This window comes from Pagrus pagrus, assembly GCF_965226575.1.
Source record: "Pagrus pagrus genome assembly, chromosome: 15".
In the NCBI taxonomy this organism is placed as follows: domain Eukaryota; kingdom Metazoa; phylum Chordata; class Actinopteri; order Spariformes; family Sparidae; genus Pagrus; species Pagrus pagrus.
Genome location: NC_140199.1, coordinates 28,566,444 through 28,587,453, shown reverse-complemented (window position 1 = coordinate 28,587,453; position 21,010 = coordinate 28,566,444). Strand labels below are relative to the sequence as shown.

At 39.5% G+C, this 21,010-nt stretch overlaps 1 protein-coding gene across 2 annotated transcripts; it reads right to left on the bottom strand.

Moving 5' to 3' along the window:
• Positions 1-9,036: 9,036 nt before the first annotated feature.
• yipf4 (Yip1 domain family, member 4) lies at positions 9,037-19,602 on the bottom strand. Of its 2 annotated transcripts, none has more exons than XM_084374707.1 (6): positions 19,255-19,602; positions 17,219-17,372; positions 15,450-15,621; positions 12,068-12,145; positions 11,849-11,962; positions 9,037-9,886 (listed from the first exon to the last, which is right to left on the bottom strand). In XM_084374707.1, the coding sequence occupies exons 1-6, from the start codon at positions 19,310-19,312 to the stop codon at positions 9,749-9,751; spliced, it is 714 nt and encodes a 237-aa protein (XP_084230833.1). In that variant the 5' UTR covers positions 19,313-19,602; the 3' UTR covers positions 9,037-9,748. The 2 variants fall into 2 exon arrangements, with proteins under 2 accessions (XP_084230833.1, XP_084230834.1); XM_084374708.1 differs by having other exon boundaries at positions 19,422-19,602.
• Positions 19,603-21,010: the final 1,408 nt, after the last annotated feature.

Sequence of the window (21,010 nt, the reverse complement as noted above, 5' to 3'; positions counted from 1 at the left end):
GGTTAGACCTGCAAGCACCAGTGACTAATACTAGTAATTAAATAAATCTCAAGTTCATTTAAATTTTCTCAAATTGAATAGGTGAAAATAATGCACATTATGTTATACACGTGTAACCAATACTGGTACCAAAATTCAAAACATTAACTTAATAGTTACTCTCACCATCAAACTTATAAATAAGTTTTTTAACACAAAAGAATAGAGAAGCAGGCAAGTACCACTTACCTATTAAACACATGACTATAACCCTTTTTTTTCCTTTTTTTTTTTTACTAGAACCAGTAAGAGATGTATCCAGCCATACTGAATGCTAATTTTCCTTCAACCTAAAATTGTTAAATAATTAATTAGGATGTACCTCAATCATACATGGTCAAAAGAAAAATGAGAAATTCATCTATTTAAAATAAGAAAACACAGAGTGGATAATGCAGAAAATGGACAATGCAAATGTTTTGGATAAGCTATCAAAACATGATCATGGATGTCATTGGTGTGTTCAGTCCTCAATTACAGTCCAATACAGATATAGCCCCTGAGGAAACAGGAACCTCAATTTCTAATTAGGAGACATTTAGAAACTAAACCAGCATGTGCAACATGTACTTGGCCCACCAGCTAAACCTTTAAAGCTACTTGACCATGTACGTAATTTCTAAATGTCTTACTACATTAGCTCTTTAATAATAACAGTACAGATATCAAATAAGAAACAGAGGAAACAAAGAAAGAAACATCCAACATAATTTTCCATTAATTTATTCAAATTGGTGTTTTTGTGTACAAAAAAGTTTTATCCTTCTAAAGACAAAATTAACAGCTCTTGTGCTTCATGCCACCGCCACGAAGGGATACAGGTTGTTGTGGGGTTTTTTGCTGTCCACAACCCAAAGATATTCAGTTCACTGTCATAGAAGAGTAGCAAAACCATGATATATTCACTTTTAGCTGGAAACAGCACATTTTTTGAACAATATGTTTATTAACATTTTACTCAATAAAACACATGTGTAGAGTGTACAGTTTCAAACTTACAGAAGTGTACTTCTCCCACTCAGGCCTACACTGAGGCACAGGTGATAGAAACAAAATTTCAAACAGACAAACATGAAAGAACGGGAAAAGAAAAAAATAAACACACTGACAGAAACATTTGTACATTCCAAAAATTATGTAACAAATTGTTGTCTAATTAATCTCATTTGAAGTAACCTCACCGTCTACAGTCTGAACTCTCATTAGCCTCATTACGAGGTTTACATTAACCAGTACTCAATCCTCCTCTTCATCTGCTAGCTCCTCACCTTTCACAAACAAATGAAATGGTCCCCAAACTTTGCTTCCCTCTTTGTATATATGTTATTTTCTCCAGAGGAATAGTTATTAACATTTGCCTAACCCAATATGTGACACTTGGTCTGCTGGTCTTTTTCCAAAACAATGCAATTGATTCCTTAGCATGCAAAAGACACATATCTATCATTATTCGTTCACTCTTGGTGTACTTGTGATCTTTGGGGTAGAGTCCTAAAATAAAATAAAAACTGGGTTCATCAAAAGATCTTTTGAGATAATTTTTTCTATTGTTTTTTAAATTTCTTCCCAAAAAGATTTGACCTTACTGCATTGCCACACACAGTAGAAAAACGTCCCCTTTTCTTTCATTCATTTTATACATAAATCCGGAATGTTAATATTATATTTATTAATTTAGCTGGTATGATATATGTTCTCATTGTCCATTTATACTGGAACAATCTTAGTCTTGTGTTGACTGATTGGGAGTGACTGATTGGGAGTGATAGACACTCTTAAGTTAGAATGATGTAAAGGATAGCACTTCTATGTCTTTCTCAGTTCTGGCAGGATAGCCCTTTTTTGTTTGTTTAAGAATAGTTCTCCATTCTTGTTCTTACTAGCTTTTCCATGTCCTTGATAAAGCACAGCCTCTGTTAAAGCCCAACAGGTTCTTGGCTATTGAACATTTACATGTGGGACACTGGTTCAGTGGGAGCCCCATATATGTGGGCTTGGAGTTAACCAAGCAAGCACTTGATGTGTGGATACACCAGCAAGGGTCTCTACAGTCACAATGTTCTATTAGGTGACAGGGTTGGGTTTAGGCCAGACTGTGTATGTTTTTGGTATGTTTATGTTTTTGGTATGCGTTTTTTTTTAGTCAATTGAGTGCCACAGTTGCACTCAATTGACTAACTATTAACTATTGATTACTACTAATCACTCTAATCTATCTAAGGGCTGTTTAGTCAACTTTGTGAGCTGGAATGTCAAATCTCTTAACCAACCACTGAAACGGAACAAGGTTTTTACCCATTTACAACAACTCAAGACTGATGTAGCATTTCTACAAGAAACCCATCTGCGTAATTCTGACCACCTTAGAATGAAGAGCGGCTGGGTAGGCCAAATATACTACTCCAACTTTAACTCTAAAGCAAGGTGGGCTGCTATACAAATTAATAAGACTTTACCATTTATAACAACTAGTGTAGATTCAGACCCAGCAGGACGATATATAATTGTAGTAGGACAAGTGTATGGGTTCCCATTAATTCTATATTATTTATGCTCCCAACTGGGACGACCAGGATTTTTTCAGTAACTCAAGGCTGTCAAATATGACACGCATCACCTCATTCTTATACTTTTCTTCTGTGTCTTGTCACCCATCCTAGATCATAGCTCCCAAAAAGGAATCCCTGTCTCTAAATCAGCACGTACAATACAATGTTTCCTAAACACATATGGAATTGCGGATGTCTGGCGTTTCCGTAACCCTACGTCACACAGATACTCCTTTTTTCTTTGGTACATAAGACCTTCTCACGCATTTATTATTTTCTTTTGGATAAAAAGCTTCTCCCCTTAGTAACAGATTGTGACTATAAGGCCATGGTGATATTGGATCATTCTCCTGTGGCTGTTTAAATACGTATCCCCAATAGACAGGGTCAGTTTTCACAAAATCGGAACCCCGGAGGCATTTTGTGAATATTTATAATATACAAAATTTCTAGGGGTATTAAGGGGTGCTGAATCCAAATCTGCTGCATATGAAGCTCAAAAATGCCCTAAAATGCCTCAAAATTGAGAAATCCAACATGGCCGCCGCCACCAGGCTGAAATCTATTTTTCAGTGTATCTTTTTGACTAAACAAGGTAAAAACATGAATTAAATATGCTTTTGTAGGTTTTCCTACATGAGCAATCCGATGGCATATTCAGATTTGAGATGTAATGTGAAGAAACTGCTTAGATATTGCAAACATAGTTGTTTAGTGAAGAACTACTCAGCTATTATTTTTATTATTATTAATATTTTCTTATTATCAGGCTTCTTTTACTTTGTATTTTAATTTGAGGTCAAATGTGCTGTAATGGAACCCTGGTCATCCCCAATATCACCCTCACCCCTTACACCCCTGCACAAGCACGCTCTTCTCCTTTCGCTTTTTCGCAATTCTCACAGAATGGCTGATCTGCAACATAAAAGATAACAGGTAAAGTCATGTCCAGTGTATATTTTGATAATGTGACATGTTTTATGTAGTTTGAATAATTGCAGTTTATGTATTTTAACATTTTTGATCACTAAAAGAAGCCTAACTAGCTAATGTTAGCCAGCTAGTTGCTGGCTAATTGTTACAGGCTCAAATGAGCTAGCTAATTGAATACATATCGATGTCTTAGACTTTGCATTTGTATTCTAAGAAAACTCACACTGTCTTGTAGGTCTGAATTAGTCAATTGACAACTGAAGCCATGGCTGAAGCAATAGATTATACCCAAGAGAGCTTAATCTCATCAAAGCCACAGTTGTGCATCATATGCCAGGAAGACAATAAGCAAAATCTCATGACAGTGAGTAAGGATGGCCTCCAGTCAGCTGACACTATAAGACAACTCCGGTTGAAATTACATAATGACAATTTTCCGAGATGCAACTAATCGAATTACTGAGATACTTCAAGGAGACTTGCCTCAGCAATTCTTGTGGCATAGGGACTGCCGGGAAAAATACATGAATAAACGTGAAATTGAAAAGAAATTGAAGGCAGAATTGAAAAGAGATACCAAACAAAGTTCGTCTGCATCCACATCAACTCGGCAAAATGTTAGTCTACAGAGCAAAATAGCTCCAATAGAATGGAAGCATTGTATCTTAGAGGTTGATACATGCAACAAAGCAAGAGTGAAGTTTTTTTTCCAAGGTCGCCCACAAGAGACTCTGCCACCAACCTCAGATGCAGTGAAGTTTCATATCATGCGTTCACACTATCAAGCGGCAATCTGGAACCAAGCTCACCTGTCACATCCTGATCTTCCTCCAGTGGATGGGATGGATGCACAAGGAAGGTCAGTTAGTGCCGCGGCTACTGTCTCTGCCACCCATGCCTAAAGCCTGCAGGGAGTTCACTTCATGTGGGTGTACCAAGGGATGCCTCAGCCAACGCCGCAGCTGCAGGTATGTGTATAGGGGATTATCTGATGTTGAGCAATGTGTACAAGATTGTACAAATATGACGGACTGGTAGAGAATATCAGCCTGCTAGACTGCACACTACTACTTATTAACAGATTGTTGAACCTATAACCTGATAACTGTGAACCTCTAACTGAGGAAAAATGTAACACAGAAACAAAATAAGAGTAAGGATAACTAAAATGTATTCCAATGTACCTGTACTGTTTGTAATCTTTCTATTCTATTCTACTCTATTCTATTCTATTCTATTCTATTCTATTCTATTCTATTCAAAAAGAGTCACATGGAATGTATGGAAGCATGCAACTGCAGGAAACAAGACAACACTTGCCAGAACACGGAAGAAGACTGTGAATAAACTCTTTATTGTTTTATTTGGATACCCATTAGCTGCATCAAAACTGCAGCTATTCTTCCTGGGGTCCGACATATAATGTACAGCACATCAAAACAAAAGATTTAAAACAAACTTAAAGAGTTGGCATTAAGAATAAAGTCACTATAATGGATAAAACCATGACCTATGGATCATCCTGCGTTTTGTTCTTATTTGATTGACAACTTATTTATCACGAATGACCACCTTTTTCCCTATTGTATGACTTTCAAGCTGATTATTGACATTTGTTCTAAATCAGGACAGGGTCTTAAATTTCGCATGTTTGAAAACCTGTGAAAACACATTTAATTCAAGTTTGTACCTTGCATAGTCAAGAAGATATGTACTTTGTGGGTGGGTGGGGGTGGGGTGGGGTGATATTGGGGATGACCAGGGTTCCATTACAGCACATTTGACCTCAAAACAAAATACAAAGTAAAATAAGCCTGATAATAAAAAAATATTTATAATAATAAAAATAATAGCTGAGTAGTTCTTCACTAAACAACTATGTTTGCAATATCTAAGCAGTTTCTTCACATTACATCTCAAATCTGAATATGCCATCGGATTGCTCATGTAGGAAAACCTACAAAAGCACATTTAATTCATGTTTTTACCTTGTTTAGTCAAAAGATACACTGAAAAATTGATTTCAGCCTGGTGGTGGCGGCCATGTTGGATTTCTCAAATTTTGAGGCATATTGGGGCATTTTTGAGCTTCATATGCAGCAGATTTGGATTCAGCACCCCTTAATACCCCTAGAAATGTTGTATATTATAAATATTCACAAAATGCCTCCACCACTTTAAATAAGCACATTTTCAAAAATTCTGCCTAGACTAATAGTCATAACAGACAACAACCCCTTGTGTCACCTTAACACAGCCAGGTTAGGGGCTATTAAACAGCGCTGGGTAGCTCAGTAAGTAGTTTTTCACTTTGAGGTCAAGTACCGACCAGGTCACTGTAACACCGCTGCAGACGCCCTCTCTAGACAGCCGTTAGCAGGGGAGCCCCTGCCGCACCCAGATGACCTGATTTTGATGGGTGTGTGGCCATTTGTAATGTCAAGAAGGGAACAGCTCTAGGCCCGGATCTAGGAACTGCAGGGACCAAGTGCTGCAGAGTGAGACAGGTTTGTACCTCAGAGGCCGAGCAGGGTACTGGCGGGAGTAGAGATCCCACACCAAGTACATTTAGGCAGTTCTGGAACAGGAAACAAAAACCCACCTGTAGGGAGAGAATAGGGTTAGCCAAGTGTCCTTACTCAGACAGTGGTACCAGATCAAGGAGATAGATGGTTTACTCTATCATGTGATTGATGATGTCCATGTGGGTAAATGTCACCAGCTGCTGTTGCCTACCTGTTTGAAGGAACAGGTACACACACACCTTGAGAGTGTGCATGATCGTATGGGGCATCAAGGGATAGAGGGAACACGGCCCTGGAGGTGGTTTCTATAGACTTCACCATCTTAGAGCCTACCTCAGATGGGCGAGAGAATGCTTTAGTCGTGACAGATGTGTTCACAAAGTTCACACAAGCCTTCCCTACTCATGATCAGAAAGTTGACACTACAGCCAAGGTTCTTCTCCAATAGTGGTTCATGAAGTACAGTGTGCCTGAGAGATTACATTCATATCAGGGCAGAACTTTGAGAATGACGTAATTGCTGAGTTATGTAGGCTGTATGGTGTAAAGAAAACTTGCACGACACCTGACCATCCTCAGGGGAATGCACAATGTGAGAGATACAATAGGATTCTCCATGATCTCTTGCGTACGCTGCCACCAGAGAAGAAGCGCCGTTGGCCCAAGTACTTAGCAGAGTTAGTCCATGCCTACAACGTGACACCTCATGCGACTAGGGGTCACTCGCCGTACTATTTGTTTTTTGGGATCCACCCACACCTCCCTGTATATGCCCTGTTAGGGCAGGAGTACAAGTACAAGATACATGACTGGCTAGTGGTGCATCAGGAGTGTCTTAATGAAGCCCATGCTAGAGCCAAAGAGTACGCTGAGCAGAAAGCAGCAGAAAGGATTGAACTTGACAAACACAAAGTGTACTGTCCTCCAGTCGATGTGGGTCAGTTAGTGTACCTACGCCACCGGCCTCAGGGCAGGAATAAGATCCAAGATGCTTGGAGTCCTACTGTTCATAGGGTGATAGATGTCCAAGGTACTAGTCACACTGTAGAACCTGTGGAGAGTGGTCCGGTTGAGGGAGTCCATAGGTCTAATCTTAGACCTTGTGTAGGTCCTGTTCCAGCTCCCAGGAGGAGGAGATTTAGCACTCCTACAATGACACTGGTCCATGTTCATTCTGAATCTGCTTCAGTCTGTAAAAATCCTGAGTATGTGGTGCTGGAGGAAGTTCCTTGTCCAAGTCTGGGTCAAGGGGTACATTCAGAGGAAGATTAGATCCCTGACAATCAGGATAGAGCTGACACAGAGTCTGGAGGTCGGCCTGAACCAGTGGATGTGGAATCTTTTTAATGTGAACCACAGGTAGAGACATCTGTTCCTATGGCCAAAAATAGCTGTAACGGGGATGAAGGGGTTACTGCGCCTGTTCCTGCACATCGCAGAACTCTGAGAGCAAACACAGGGGCACACTCAAACCCTCACCATGTCCCTAGGTCAGCATGTAATGCTATTTCACTCAGTCCTGATGTGTTTCGCCAGTTGTTAACCAGTATGGGTGCTGTTAAAACTATGAACTAAGTCACAGAGGACGTTGACTTTTAAGCAGGGGAGTATGTAGCCAGGTGGAAAGAACAAAGTTCACACCAAAGCCATAGATGGCACTGTGCCCCAGACTGTAAGGTCTTCTAGAGGAGATCACATGAGAGAGAGCAAGAATTGCGGACCAAGTGGAGAGCTGCGTCTGTTTTGAGAGACTCACCTGTTTGCCTGAAGGACGTTTGCTGTTTTTCGAGTGAGTAAATATGCTTAAAGTGTTATTTTCTGTACAAAACAGTCAACAGATGTACACTTTTGAGATTGTATAGAAGTATAACATGTAATGTTTGTCGCAGATAGTGATGTAGTTGTTCAGATGTTTACAGATTTTTGGCTACATGTGCTCCATCGCTGAGTAATTAAATCAGAGGAAAGCAAGGCTAATACTCTGTGAAATGTATTGTTGATTCAGTTTCCAGAAATAAATTCTGTTATTGTTCATGCTGGAGAACATTCAGTAGTTGTGCATTGTAATGCAAATAATCTTTATTTTCGTTGTGTAGTGCTGCATGGGGTTGATGGCCTGTTGCCACATAATGTGCACCTGAGTTAGCACAGAGGTAAAACCTAGTTGGTATATTGAGATACTGCATAATTTAATTTGATATTAATGTACCCAATGTTTTATGTTCTGTTGAAATTAACTGTATGTAGCTTTATTTTCTTTTATTCTGTTTAACAGAAGAGCTACAGTTGTTCATGTGTATTCTCATTCAGGCACTTTCAGTCATGTATTCTCATACATGTAAAATAATTCATGCACTAAGCTGAGTTACTGCATTAGGTACGACTTTAGTCAGCCAAGGATTATAGTCACTTTATGTGAAAGGTTAATGCAATTTAGCATTTTTTTAGCAGGAGCGATTATAAACCAACATTTGTGAAATCGTTTGGATGTTTGAAAAGTAAGATACTGGTTGAAGTGAGACTCTTCGTGCCTGTAGTTGTTGACTTTTGTTTATTTAGGAAACCTTTGTTAAATCTAAACCCAATTGAGCACTCTAAGATCCTTTATACTACTCTCCCTTCAGAAGAGTATTGAGAGAAATAAAAATCCCACAAAATAGTCGTGTCCTGTGTTATTCAAATTTCACCAGGCTACAATAAAATTGGCACATTCATGTCCCCGTCAGGATGAAATATTGTAACTTTGGTGACCCTTGTCATCAGGTCAAAATTTCACATGGTTCAGTACTTCAGTTTATGACCGAATAGATAACCTTCAGATTCCTCAGTCGTATTTTCACTGTCTAAATTTATTGACTGAAATTGTGTGAGTGAATCCAACCTGTTGAGACCATTAAGGGTTCTGCAAAATATGACATGGTGTAATAGATCAGTGCGACCAGCTATGCTAACTGTATATAATACAGCAATCAGTAAGTAAACACCAGATGTTGAAGTGAAAAATAACTATATTTACTGTAATTATTGATCAAATGATTACATTACTGTTTTAAACAGTTAGAAAACAGGACTGTTGCCCAGGGAAAACAAGGCCCTGCATTCAGTAGCAGACAATGGTTTATATCCCTTTAACTGCCCCAGTTGACCCACTTCTACTGCTGAAATCGTTAAATTATGAAAACAAGTCTGTGGTAAGTGAAAAGCATGAATGGACACTTCTCAGTACATTCAGTGCATACGTGCATAGCAATGAAGACTATGTTGCTCAGCAATCTTTCTTTCTGTGTGCTGCTGTCTCTTTTCTCAAAGTCGTCATTTAACCAACAAATATTTGTAACAACAATCTTCAATGGGATAAAAGTTAAAACAAAAATTGAATTAAACCCTGTGACTTTTTACTGTTTCATGAACTACAAGTTAATGCAGGACTATGGGGACTATATGGCACTGGTAACCGAGAAGTCTGCATTAAGAATTTTAATTCGTAAAACCATATGCTTTTTATTGACCAAAGACATGAGACAAAACTTTACACATTGATATTTGTTCCCAACATCCCCACTGTCTAGAATTTAGTTTAAAAAAAAAAAAAATAGGAAGAAAAAAAAACATTTTCAAAAAATCCTGGTTCCATAGTTTGACAGTTTCCCCCAACTCCAGGGTCACTGCTGATGCAAAGGTCCAGAGTTTCAACTCATCCAGTCACACACCAGTATATAGTGATAGGAAGTAGATATACAAAAGGAAAATGGGATATATGAGAAGGGGCTTCTTCGTTTTAAATTCATCTCCAACGAGCAGTGAAGCAGCACTGTAAGCAGCCCAGAACACACCGAACAGCTGAAAGATCAGAACAGACAAAAAACATCATTACATTTATTCATTATATTTCTGCCTGAGAAGTGTGAGAAGTTTCTATGAGAGATCTTTGTCTTGCTCTTGCTGACTTGTTAAGTAATGAAGGTGAAATTTTTTTAACACCAGATACGGCAGGTGATGTGTACTGGGTTTTATTAAGACTAGTGTACAGGCTCCTCAGGACTGTTTAATCCAGTTATTAACAGTGGATCTCTGACTCTTGCAAGTATTCCATGTACCCAGGCCTGCAAACCTTAGTGGGGTGAAAAGGTGACAATTCTGAAACCTTCCCCCAACCATCCATTGTCTTTTATTTTTCTTCACTCAGCAAGACTGACATTTAAAGATGTCACCGTGGGCTCTGGAAAGGTAAGGTGGGCTTTTGTTTAATGACATGCAAGAACTGCTGGAAGACCAGTATTCCACATCTGCTGATGCTTGAGGAAACGGGTAACACTTTTGAATCGAGGGAAAAACAGGTACGGATAAACACAACAACATGACCGTGAAAAATAAGTAAGGATCCACAATGGGATTATTTGATTTTTTTGATTTCTTAAGTTTATATAATATATTAACAATTGTCTTCAGGAGAGGTCAAGTTATTTCATTTTAATTTTATTTATTGTCTAGACACTGTAGAACCTCACAAGTGGGGTGTAGTTTCAGGACTTGAGATGAGGATTTCCCCTCCACCCTCCAACAGTGGATCTTGGGAATGAACGAATACCCAATGTTTGGAAGTCCTTGAGACTTTTGGTTTGTGTTAATAAAAGTTCATACATTTTTACTTAACTGTTTTGCAGCACACTTTCAGGCAGTAGCAAACCATAATTTTTACTAACAACATCAAGATAATGTTGCTAAATGTGACAGTTATAAATGAACAAATTAAAAGAGAATGAGTGATGACCAAATTAAAAAAGGACACAGTACAAATCATATTCCCAAAAGAGACCCATGTATCCAAAATTAAATAGGTTTGGCTACAGGAAATAATATTACAGGACAAATAAAGAAGAGGAATTACATTAGTATCAATCACAACCCCGTTAGGGTTAGGGAAGAGGAAACCATAGATTAAGAAGGAAGGTAAATTGTAGCTCAGGGAAGATTAGAAAGTAAACCAGTTACATTGATAAATGTATATGCACTTCCAGAAAGCGACAAATATTTATTTTATATGAGTTTCAAAAGGACAAAAATGCAGTTACGATTCATAAATATATCAGCGGAAGAAATGGAGATGATAGATATATAGAAAACCTCAAACCAAATCTTTGGTTGGTCTAAATAACAGGAATCGACAAACTGTAAGGACAATGAATGTTGGGATACTGAAGAATGAACAAAGAAATTAGAGGGTAAAAGCAGAATTTAAGAGATATATTAAGTAGCAGTTAATCCAACAATATTCTGATGCGCCATGAAGGTCTTCATTAGGGGGGAACTGACGGCACATGCAAAAAGGGTTAAACTAGAGTCATACAGAACATCTACTGAGAGACTGAGGGAATTAGAGCAGGATCGTTAAAATACAAATGATCCAAAGATATAATCAAGGACATGAAAACAAAGATAAATGACAAATGGTATACATGAACAACAAGTAATCACTAATATACATAAGATAAGGGACCCTCATAGCAGTCAAAGCAGAGTAGCTGACATGTCGATCCAGGAAGTGAATGTAATAAATGCCTTTGTGCAGGGTTGATGTCAATGCCACAGGTATGTATGATTTTACACAGGTGCAGGTGTTTTCATACGCATCACATATTGCTGCCTACGATGCCTTTATAAGTGAATCACAGGACGCTGGGATTCAATTCTCCATCCTAGCAAGTATAATCAGACACACTATTTTAAGCTTGTAAACTTAAAAGTTTTTATTTTTACACTTAAAATAAAATACTTTTTATTAATGTGGGGTCTCTGACTCACTTTGATTAGCGTAGAAACCACCTCGAACCCTCCAATCACTAAGAGCAGAGGAGCTATAACGATGAGAGGAAGAAGGGAATATCCAATCACTCCAAGAACCTGGCCGAAGGACACCTGCTCAAAAGAACCACAGAACACTATAAGAAAATGTTTATGTGAGGCTCATGTGTGACTAGACTGACAGGCAACAGAAGAAGACTAGGTCTCAGCTACACTAACCTCACCACCGAGAACACGAGCCAGCAGGAAAATCGTGAGTGATCCAAATATCCAGATGGTAATGATCCAGGACACAACCTGCCGAATAAAAGCTGTGTTTAGTGTCAACATTTAAAACGATGACAGGTTACCACCACAATTTTGTGACATCCATACCAAAGCATCCACATAATTACAGTTAAAACTAGAAATAATAATAATAAAAAATATTTTCATTAAAAAAATTAAATATGGCTTTATTACAGGTCTATGACATGGATCCAACGTCAATCAGCAGATGGCAAGCTAGTGCTTGTGCCCGTGTCATCATGCCACAGTGCATTACAGCTACAGCTAGCATTATTTTCAGTGTGTGATCCTACAAACTCAACATTGCACAACGGAGAAAACTTCAAGGAGGAGGTATACAGCTGAATGGTAACTTCACACTGTTGACTTTGCTGAATGCAATGTAAATCGCCATGCAGGAAGACAGTTTAATGTCAAGAAAAGTTTGTTCATGACTGGTGGCGAGGCAAAGCTCAGTTTGAGGCCATGAACAAACAAAGAAGAGCTAACAGAGAAAATGTTTGTGGCCAAGGGAGGAGGATGTTGATTCCAGTGGCTGCACTAGCTTGTTTGACAGGTTTATGAGGAGGGAGGGACTGTCACTTCGCAGATGTACTCGCATTTCACAAAAGATGCCAAGGTACTATGAAGAGAAAATGATGGCATAACAACGCTTTATAATTAACATGCGCAAGAAGAATTCTTATGAACTTGGAGAGATAAGGAACATAGATGAGGTTCCCATGTGCTTTGACATGCCACCCGAATGCACTGTTAATAAGAGAGGAGAGAAAACGGTGCCGAAAAACATCTGGACACAAGCAATCTCATTTCACTGTAGTCCTGTCATGCTGTGCAGATGGCACAAAGCTGCAGCTACTGGTAGTCTTCAAAAGGAAAACTGTGCCCAAAGAGTATATGCCAGTCGGAGTCTCTGTATGAGTGCACGAAAAGGGTTGAATGGAGGTGAGGGGGCATGGGGGGCACATGACTGTGCGAACAGCTGAAGGCTTCAAAAACAGACGTGGCATTAACTCACGGCAGGATGACCAGGATTTTGCAGCCTCTGGACGTCGGAGTGAACAAGCCATTTAAAGAACAGGTTAGGCAGAAATAGGTGGACTGGCTTTCAGCTGAGTTTTCCTTTACACCTCATGGGATTCTGAGGAGACCACTGTGGCCACTGTGTGCAGCTGGATCAAAGAGAGTTGGGCAGACATTCCCACAGAGCTTATTATGTGGGCATTCCTGAAGACCTCTATTTCAAACCGACCAGATGGAACAGAGGATGATGCTCTGTTTAATTCTGGGACTGAGACTGACACAGACTCCACGGACAGTGTGCTTGGTGAGCCATGCAGCGACTTGGGCACAATCTTTGCGCACAGCGACAGCTCTCTGAGAGTTTTTGGAGATTCAAGTAAGCATACAGCCACACAATCAACTATGTAAATGTACCTTGTTCTTGTAAAAAGTTTAATGGAAGCCTAACTTACTATTATGAGTTAATATATTTGGGGTTCATAAGCAAAACATATTATAGGCACTGTTTCAGATGTAATGAGTGTTTTGATTGTTCCAAATAAAAATATATTGAGAAAGTTTTGGAATAACATGTATGAACGTGTTTATAAATGAATAGCTACTGGTGCATTTAGATAAATTGTCTTTAATAGGAAACTTTTTTACCGACGGGAGACCAGAAAGAACAGCTCCACAAATAAATGTCTTTGAATTAAATCTGATGTGTTCAAATTGAATGTGCAGACTTTGAATATACCTAAATTGTAACAGTTTAGCATTTATTGAGTTCGCCTGTGTTTTTCCCCAGAGTGATGCAAAGACCCCTGTGAGACGTATAATCTTTTCCCACTGCAGGAACTAAACAAATGTAACATAATGTGTATCCATGATCACAGATTCTACCCTTATTTCTACAGTTCTCTGAACGCTTTGGGGATAAGTTCCTGGAACTAAATCTGGGTACTGCTCAGAGGGTGTTACTACTAGAAAAGCAAGTTCCAGGTACTTTGAGAGGATAGCGTCAAACTGTCAGTTGTAACTGGTGAAGCAAATGTTCTATATCATCACAAGGACGCCTACAACAAACACAACAGTAGCCCCATTCACACTGCCATTTGCATGCGGGGATCCTGCGCCAATTCTCCGCATCCGCCTCTGTGTGAATGTTTCAGATGCGGCGAGGGGTGAAATTTCCCTCCGCCTCTGATGCGCCTTCAGAGGTAGTATCAGAGGCGTAGTATTGGCGAACCGAACCAGTATGAACAAGATAAGCTGGCGGCGCGGAGCGAGGGCGTGTCGATCTGATGGTGTTCACTGTGTGATAACTAAACAGGTCCTTCACTCAACAAAATATAGAGAAATGTCCCACAAAGCAACGTTACAGGACCAAACAACAGTAACATAGTAACTGGTCGTGTCTTTGGCAACTTTTATGAGGAAAAAAAATACCGCAGTTAGAAGTTTCTGTCAGCCTGTAGGTGCTACCGACTCTTTGTCACATTTCTGCCCGAAAAACAGCGTCTGTCCCCAGCAAGAAACTTTAACTCACCAACAGTTTGTCGCGACGTCAGCCCTCCACCGAGACTTCAGTGAACTTTCCCCCAGAAAACAGCCTCCCTCCCCGCGAGTGAAAGAGTCAGACAGCGTCCAGTACTGATGGTGATTAGTAGGTAGTAGTAGCAAGTAGTAATTTAGAGAAAAACGTAACTTTGACACTTTCCAGGATGTTTGGTGGGTCAGGATCTCATCACAACACATTATAACAGCATCCATATGACTATAAACAGTCAGTGCGTACATGTTTAGATTAACAGGTAAACACCGGGGAAACACGTTGAAAAAAACACGTCATCACCATGGCGCGTACTGTCACGCCTCTTTTGAAGCCACGGCGCCGGCTTGCTGTGTGAATTATACTCTGGTTCATCTTTTATGCCGGAGCTGCTTGGCTCCGTGTGAACAACCAACGGCGGAGAATTGGCGAACCGCTGCTGCGGCGATAATGCGGCGTCTCTGTGTGAAAAGGGCTAGTGTGACCTATTGTACTACTGCTTTTGTAAGGACCAGGACTTTAAAATAAGTGAGCAAACATGAAAGAAAATAAATGATATCGTCTCCACTTCTTCCACTGTTGCCTTTCCGACAACCAAACAGCACAAAGAATTTGATGAAGACCCTTTTACCAAAGCCTCACAAGGTTCAGGGTTACAGGTAGTTAAGTTCCTGCAGTTGGAAAGGGCTAATAGACAATCCTGGAATAGTCTGAAAACAGTGGGAGACATGGTTTATGTGATTATTGTGTCCTGTTCACCCGGAATTGTCCATAGATGGAGATCATGGAGAAGAGTAGCACCACAGCTAAAGGGCCCCAGAAGTCCGGGTTGTCTCTGACCACCTGTCGGTTGTAACCCAGCGACTGAATTGGCATCAACACACATCGAATCTTGTAATAGATGTCTTTCAGGTCAATGTCCAGCTCCTCCCTGCTCACACAGACAAGACATTATGATAACATGGAGAATGGCTGGGAAAGACAAAAGATTAAATCTGTTTCCAAAAATATATCTATACAAAATAGCAATAAGTAGAACTACGCTGAATTGAAGTAAGATCTGTGCCAGTCAGTTGGATCTGTACATAGCCACTTAAACAAATGACACACCATCAATCGATTTCTGGTCCCTGCATTGCTACTCATTGTGTTGTGGCTTAAAGTGAAACATACTTGTGGTCAACCAAAAATCAACATCATAAGTAATTGTCGATTTACCTCTGTAACTATTGGTGCAACGAATCACAAAAAACTGGGTTAGGTTGCATCACGTTTTTGAGACACAGACTTAAAAATATGCTACTGGAACATATGTGGCCACCTCACTCTGCCTGTAGCCACCACCATAGATGTATTATAAGTGTTTTATTATTATTTAATTTATTTATCAGTATTTACTTATTGCATTATATAAGCCATGATTAATTATTTGTATTTATTCATTTTATTATAGAAGTATTGTACTACAAGCTCTAATAATCCATAGAGACCACTCTGTAGTCTTGCTTGGCTGGTTGTGTAGCCTATAGGGTTAGGTTTGATTGTTATACTTTCAGGTGCCTTAACCGGTATGAAGGAATTAATTAATAAAACATGTTGAGTTGACTGACGTTAGTTTGGTTTAAGAGACAAGATGTTGATTATGATAACTTGTCAATTAATTGACAAGCACTCTTCTTTCATAAACCTATTCAACAGAAATTGTCATAATATTCCAAACTGTGTGCCCATGATGTGTGAGTGAAGTTGACAGTGAAGATGCACTAAGTGGATGTGAGTAAGATAATCAGCACACTGTCCACTTAGACTCATGTACTCACATGTAGATGCATGAACAATTAGAATGTGATGTGTGATGTGTGTTTTAATACACTAAGGCTGCATTGCACCAACACAGATTCACTTTTAAACCTAATTAATCATGATTTAAGTTTAAATTATGTTGCACCAATTTTTAGATGAACAGAGATACATCTTTGCTCATTGATTTTCACCACTGAAAAAACTGAAGAAAAAAAAAAACGGCAAAACAAACGGTCATGAAAGGGAAACACAATTTAATACCGTTTTACTTTGCTTATATTTGTAAGACCCTCCTAAGTATCCTCTTTTCTGGCTTCACATACCATTTTGGGGACCTAATTTCCCGCTAAGGACAGCTTTTTTATTTAGTTATGGAAATACCTTATATCAAATAAATATTTATGAGTTTGTAATATTACTTTATTAATTTAGTAAATGTTACATTTCTGAGCTTTATTTTCTAAAACTATGTGCTCATTACTACACCATTCAATTGGGACACACACACACACACACACACACACACACACACACACACACACACACACACACACACACACACACACACTTATTGAGGCCAAAAACTGTTGCTGCCAAAGGGTGGGGAAATTTTTCTGGACAAACCAACTGACAGCGAGCTACAGAGCTGTTGGTCGCAGTTAAAAAGATAAAGATCTGCTAAAAAAATAGCATAAAGTAAGAAAGAAAACACAACATGTACTTACAGAAGAGGTTTGCTCTCTTCACTATCATCCTCCTCCACCTCCAGCAGCCAGCCATAGCCTCGCTGCCTCAGGAAGGTGGTGGCGTATGGGTCTTTACTGCTCTCAGTGGCCATGCTTAGTTTAATGTCTGGGGCACTGATAGTTCCGCTGAACTCTGTGGTGTGGCACAGGAAATACATAGAGTCGCAGGATAAGTGAGTACAGTGCTTCCCACAGAATGACTTTGTACTTGTGAGGACCTGAGAATGAGACTCAAAAATCAAGTATCTTTCTTCAGAACTTTAAGAGTTTGCCTTTAATTGTCCACCTTATTCCACACACACTGGCTTGCCTCGCCTTTCTGTTTTCTCTCTCACAACTTTATATGCTTTCTTTACTTGCAGTAAGTCTTTAATGAAGCTGCCTAAATAACACACCTCAAGTTTAGGATTTTTCCACCCATGCTTCCGTTGTCATAACAGCAACTGAGCCAATCAAAACCAACGTGCACCATATGACATCACAACAACCAGGAGGGTTTACAGGAGGGATGTAATACCAGAGAGTGTCTCCCTCTCTCTCTCTCTCCCTCTCTGTCTGCAGAGCATGTGTGATTGACAGTAGACGGGAGACAATAGTAGACAGTAGAAAGGAGCGAGGGCTGATTGTCCAGTAGTCCAACAATTGCAGATGCCTTTTTTTCTCTTTTTTTTTTTAAAGTCTTAAATGCTAAAAGGAGTCACCAAACATACTTTGGCAGCCGTTAATATACCTGGGCAGACTGCCCAAGTAAAATCTACGTGTGGGAAACACCTACACTGTCAACTCTCTGGAAACTCTCCATTTCCCTGTCTTTGGTTAAAGGCACCAAACTTAAAGTGGCATTCCACCAATTTACAAATTAAACTGGCAACATATCATTATAAAGTAAATGTTGATAGCAGTATGTAATGAATGTTGAATAATGAAACCATCGGTGTACACTGGTTCTCTTTAAACCTTGCTATCACTATACAATTTTGTCTGCCACCAGGCACGTGGTCACCTGGGAAAAGGAAGGTTGAGTGGCAATCCATTCCTTTATCAACTAAATGATTGGATTGTGACTCTGAGGAAAACTGAAACAATACACTTGGAAACACTAGAGGGGAAAGTTGTCTGTTTTGACTTTAAGGTCAGTATTTAAAATCTCTCAGAAACCCCTTAACTTCATTGGGAGGCCCATTGTACTGTCCTTAGTACAGAAATATCTCAGTAGGCTACCATGTAAACATCATTTAACAACTGACTGAAAACTCATCTCCACTAGAGCTGAAACCATCAACAACAAATGTATTGTCAACTACTTGGATAACGGAATAATTGTTTGTGTATGTGTATTTAACAAAATACATAGCTATTAAGATTTTTACAGAGCACTATGTTTTCTACTTTAATCAAAGCACCTAGCTTGTCATATTTTTATATCTATAATAATGAGATCTATAATCGTTTATAATAACTTGTGCTCATATGCATTGGTTACTTAAAAATCTTAAAGATTGTTATAATAATCGGTTCCCATAAGACATTACCACAAAAAGTTACAGCTAACGATAGTACATGATGTAGTGGGAGGCTGCAGTGACCAGTCTAAACAACAATGTGTGTTAGCTTCATTTAGGCTAAGATAGCTGAACTTCCTACTGTGCTACGTCACAGAGCTACGTTAAAAACTTGAGGAGCAGCTCTTTAAAATCTAATTTAAATGGTCTTGTAACCTTACAATAAGCAAGACCAAAGAAGCCTCCATTTTTTTCAATTATTTTAATTAGCTACGTTTGTGAACGATAGCTATCAGTACTGCAGTTAGTTAACTAACGCTAGCTACAGATAGCTTGCTCATTTAATAACGTTAGCACATTTCAAATAGCACGGTCAGATGTATTCTTAGACTGAATGCATTTGTACCTGGGTGACTGCGCTAACTGTTACTCATTATTAACTAAAGTACAGCACGTTAATAGGCCAGTTTTTTAAGGCCTGCTAGCCGCGGAGCTCTGCTGGCATTAGCCTACCTTCAGCCTCTGTCGAGGAGACGAATGTGAAATCGCCGTTGATAGGAGAAAACTGCATCGTTAATTTTATATTCCTACCACACGCCTCAGGTACAGAGAAATTACATTTAAATAACCGATCAGTTAAATGTGCCTGTAAGCGTTAATAACGCTGTCATTGATCACACCTCATCAGTGAAGTTTAACTATCGCATTTTGTTTTCGTCCAGTCTGTCACGTCTGCGCTGAAAAGCAGGAAGTGCAGAGGTAGCTGGGAAAGTGGTCGATTGGCTTCCTCTGATTTTCCCACCCTAACTGTAAGCCTACCCAATCACACTCAAAGGAAGGCAACGACTTCTGACCAACCAGAGGCAGAGTAGGGCGGGCCATCACCTCGCCACTCTGGTAAAAACATTGCGTTTAGCAAATGAGACACGTCTTAAGATGCATTCAAGTAATGTCATAAAGCTTGGACATAGGAGCTGCTTAGCGCTAACTGAAAAATACAGCTCAACTCAGAGGGATGATGTAAAATGAAACCTACATATTTTCTGTAATTGGTCTTTTCCTTGACATGGCATCATTGGCTGAATGTTATCAAGTAATTGTTACTGAGAAACTGTTGAAAACCACTTGGTCTATGCTATCAAAACTGAGGCAGACTTAGTTAGTCCTTCAGAGCTGAAAGGGATACATTGAAAGAAAAATGTGAAATGCAAAACATTTATGTTAATGAAGATGTAGATGACATAAATAATTCTGTTAAGTGGATAAGTGGGTTTGCAAAGCAAATCTTACCATGGTAGACGGAAGAGCATGAAAACACCACGCAAAAATAATCTGTGGTGTTGAAGAAGAAATACTTTCAAAGTAACGGGCAAATACAAGGAAAACAAATCAAAATGCAAAAGGGAGTTTTGCGGGAAAATGTGTAATTTGGTAAGAGAGACAGAATGTCATGACTACTGCTGTTCCCCAGTGTCCCTTGTGTTCCTCATGTTTTTTCCCCATTGCTCCTGTCTGTCTCTCCCTCTGCCTGTTGTTTGGGCTTGGCAGTCCCTCACTCACTCCCCTGCCTGCTGCATGTCTGCTGAGGCACACCAAGGCTTCTGAAGCTGCTTACCTGCTGTCCATCATCTCATCAGCCTGCCAGTATATCAGCCTTTTTTGGCCCTAGATCATTCTCCCTCGTAGATATGCTTTAAGGCCAACTTAGCTTGAGTTCTCTAATGATTCTGTGGTCATGTATGCTGACCTGTTTGTCTTCCGCCCTAAGATCATCACCTGTCTGTCTGTTTCTCCCTTGTCCACCTGCCTGTCTGCAAGCCATCTCTTCCAAGCTAACCTATATAGTCTTCGTTCTCACCAGTCTTTGGCCCCTGCCAGCTATCATCCCTTCTCCACATCACCTCCTGAAAATCACCTCCCTCTGAGTCTGTGTCCTGGATTTGAGTCCACTTTGCAAAACTGCAACACAGAACACAGATAACATATGGGGAATGATAAGAAGAACAAATGAGATTAAAGTTAAACATTTGTTTATGCTATGTGATGTCTTGCAGGAACCAAAATATCATCTAGTTTTGTGTGAAACCGCTCAGTGAACTACATCGTCTCGCTCACCACATGTCACCAACACCAACATGGCCACTGCCTCAGCACAGAAAAAGTATCAATAAGGGGAAAATCGCAATAAATCTGGTCAAATTGACAACTGCAGCTGTGAGCTGCTTATATACAGGAGCAGCTCTACAATGTTTAAGTTATTTGGGTTTTG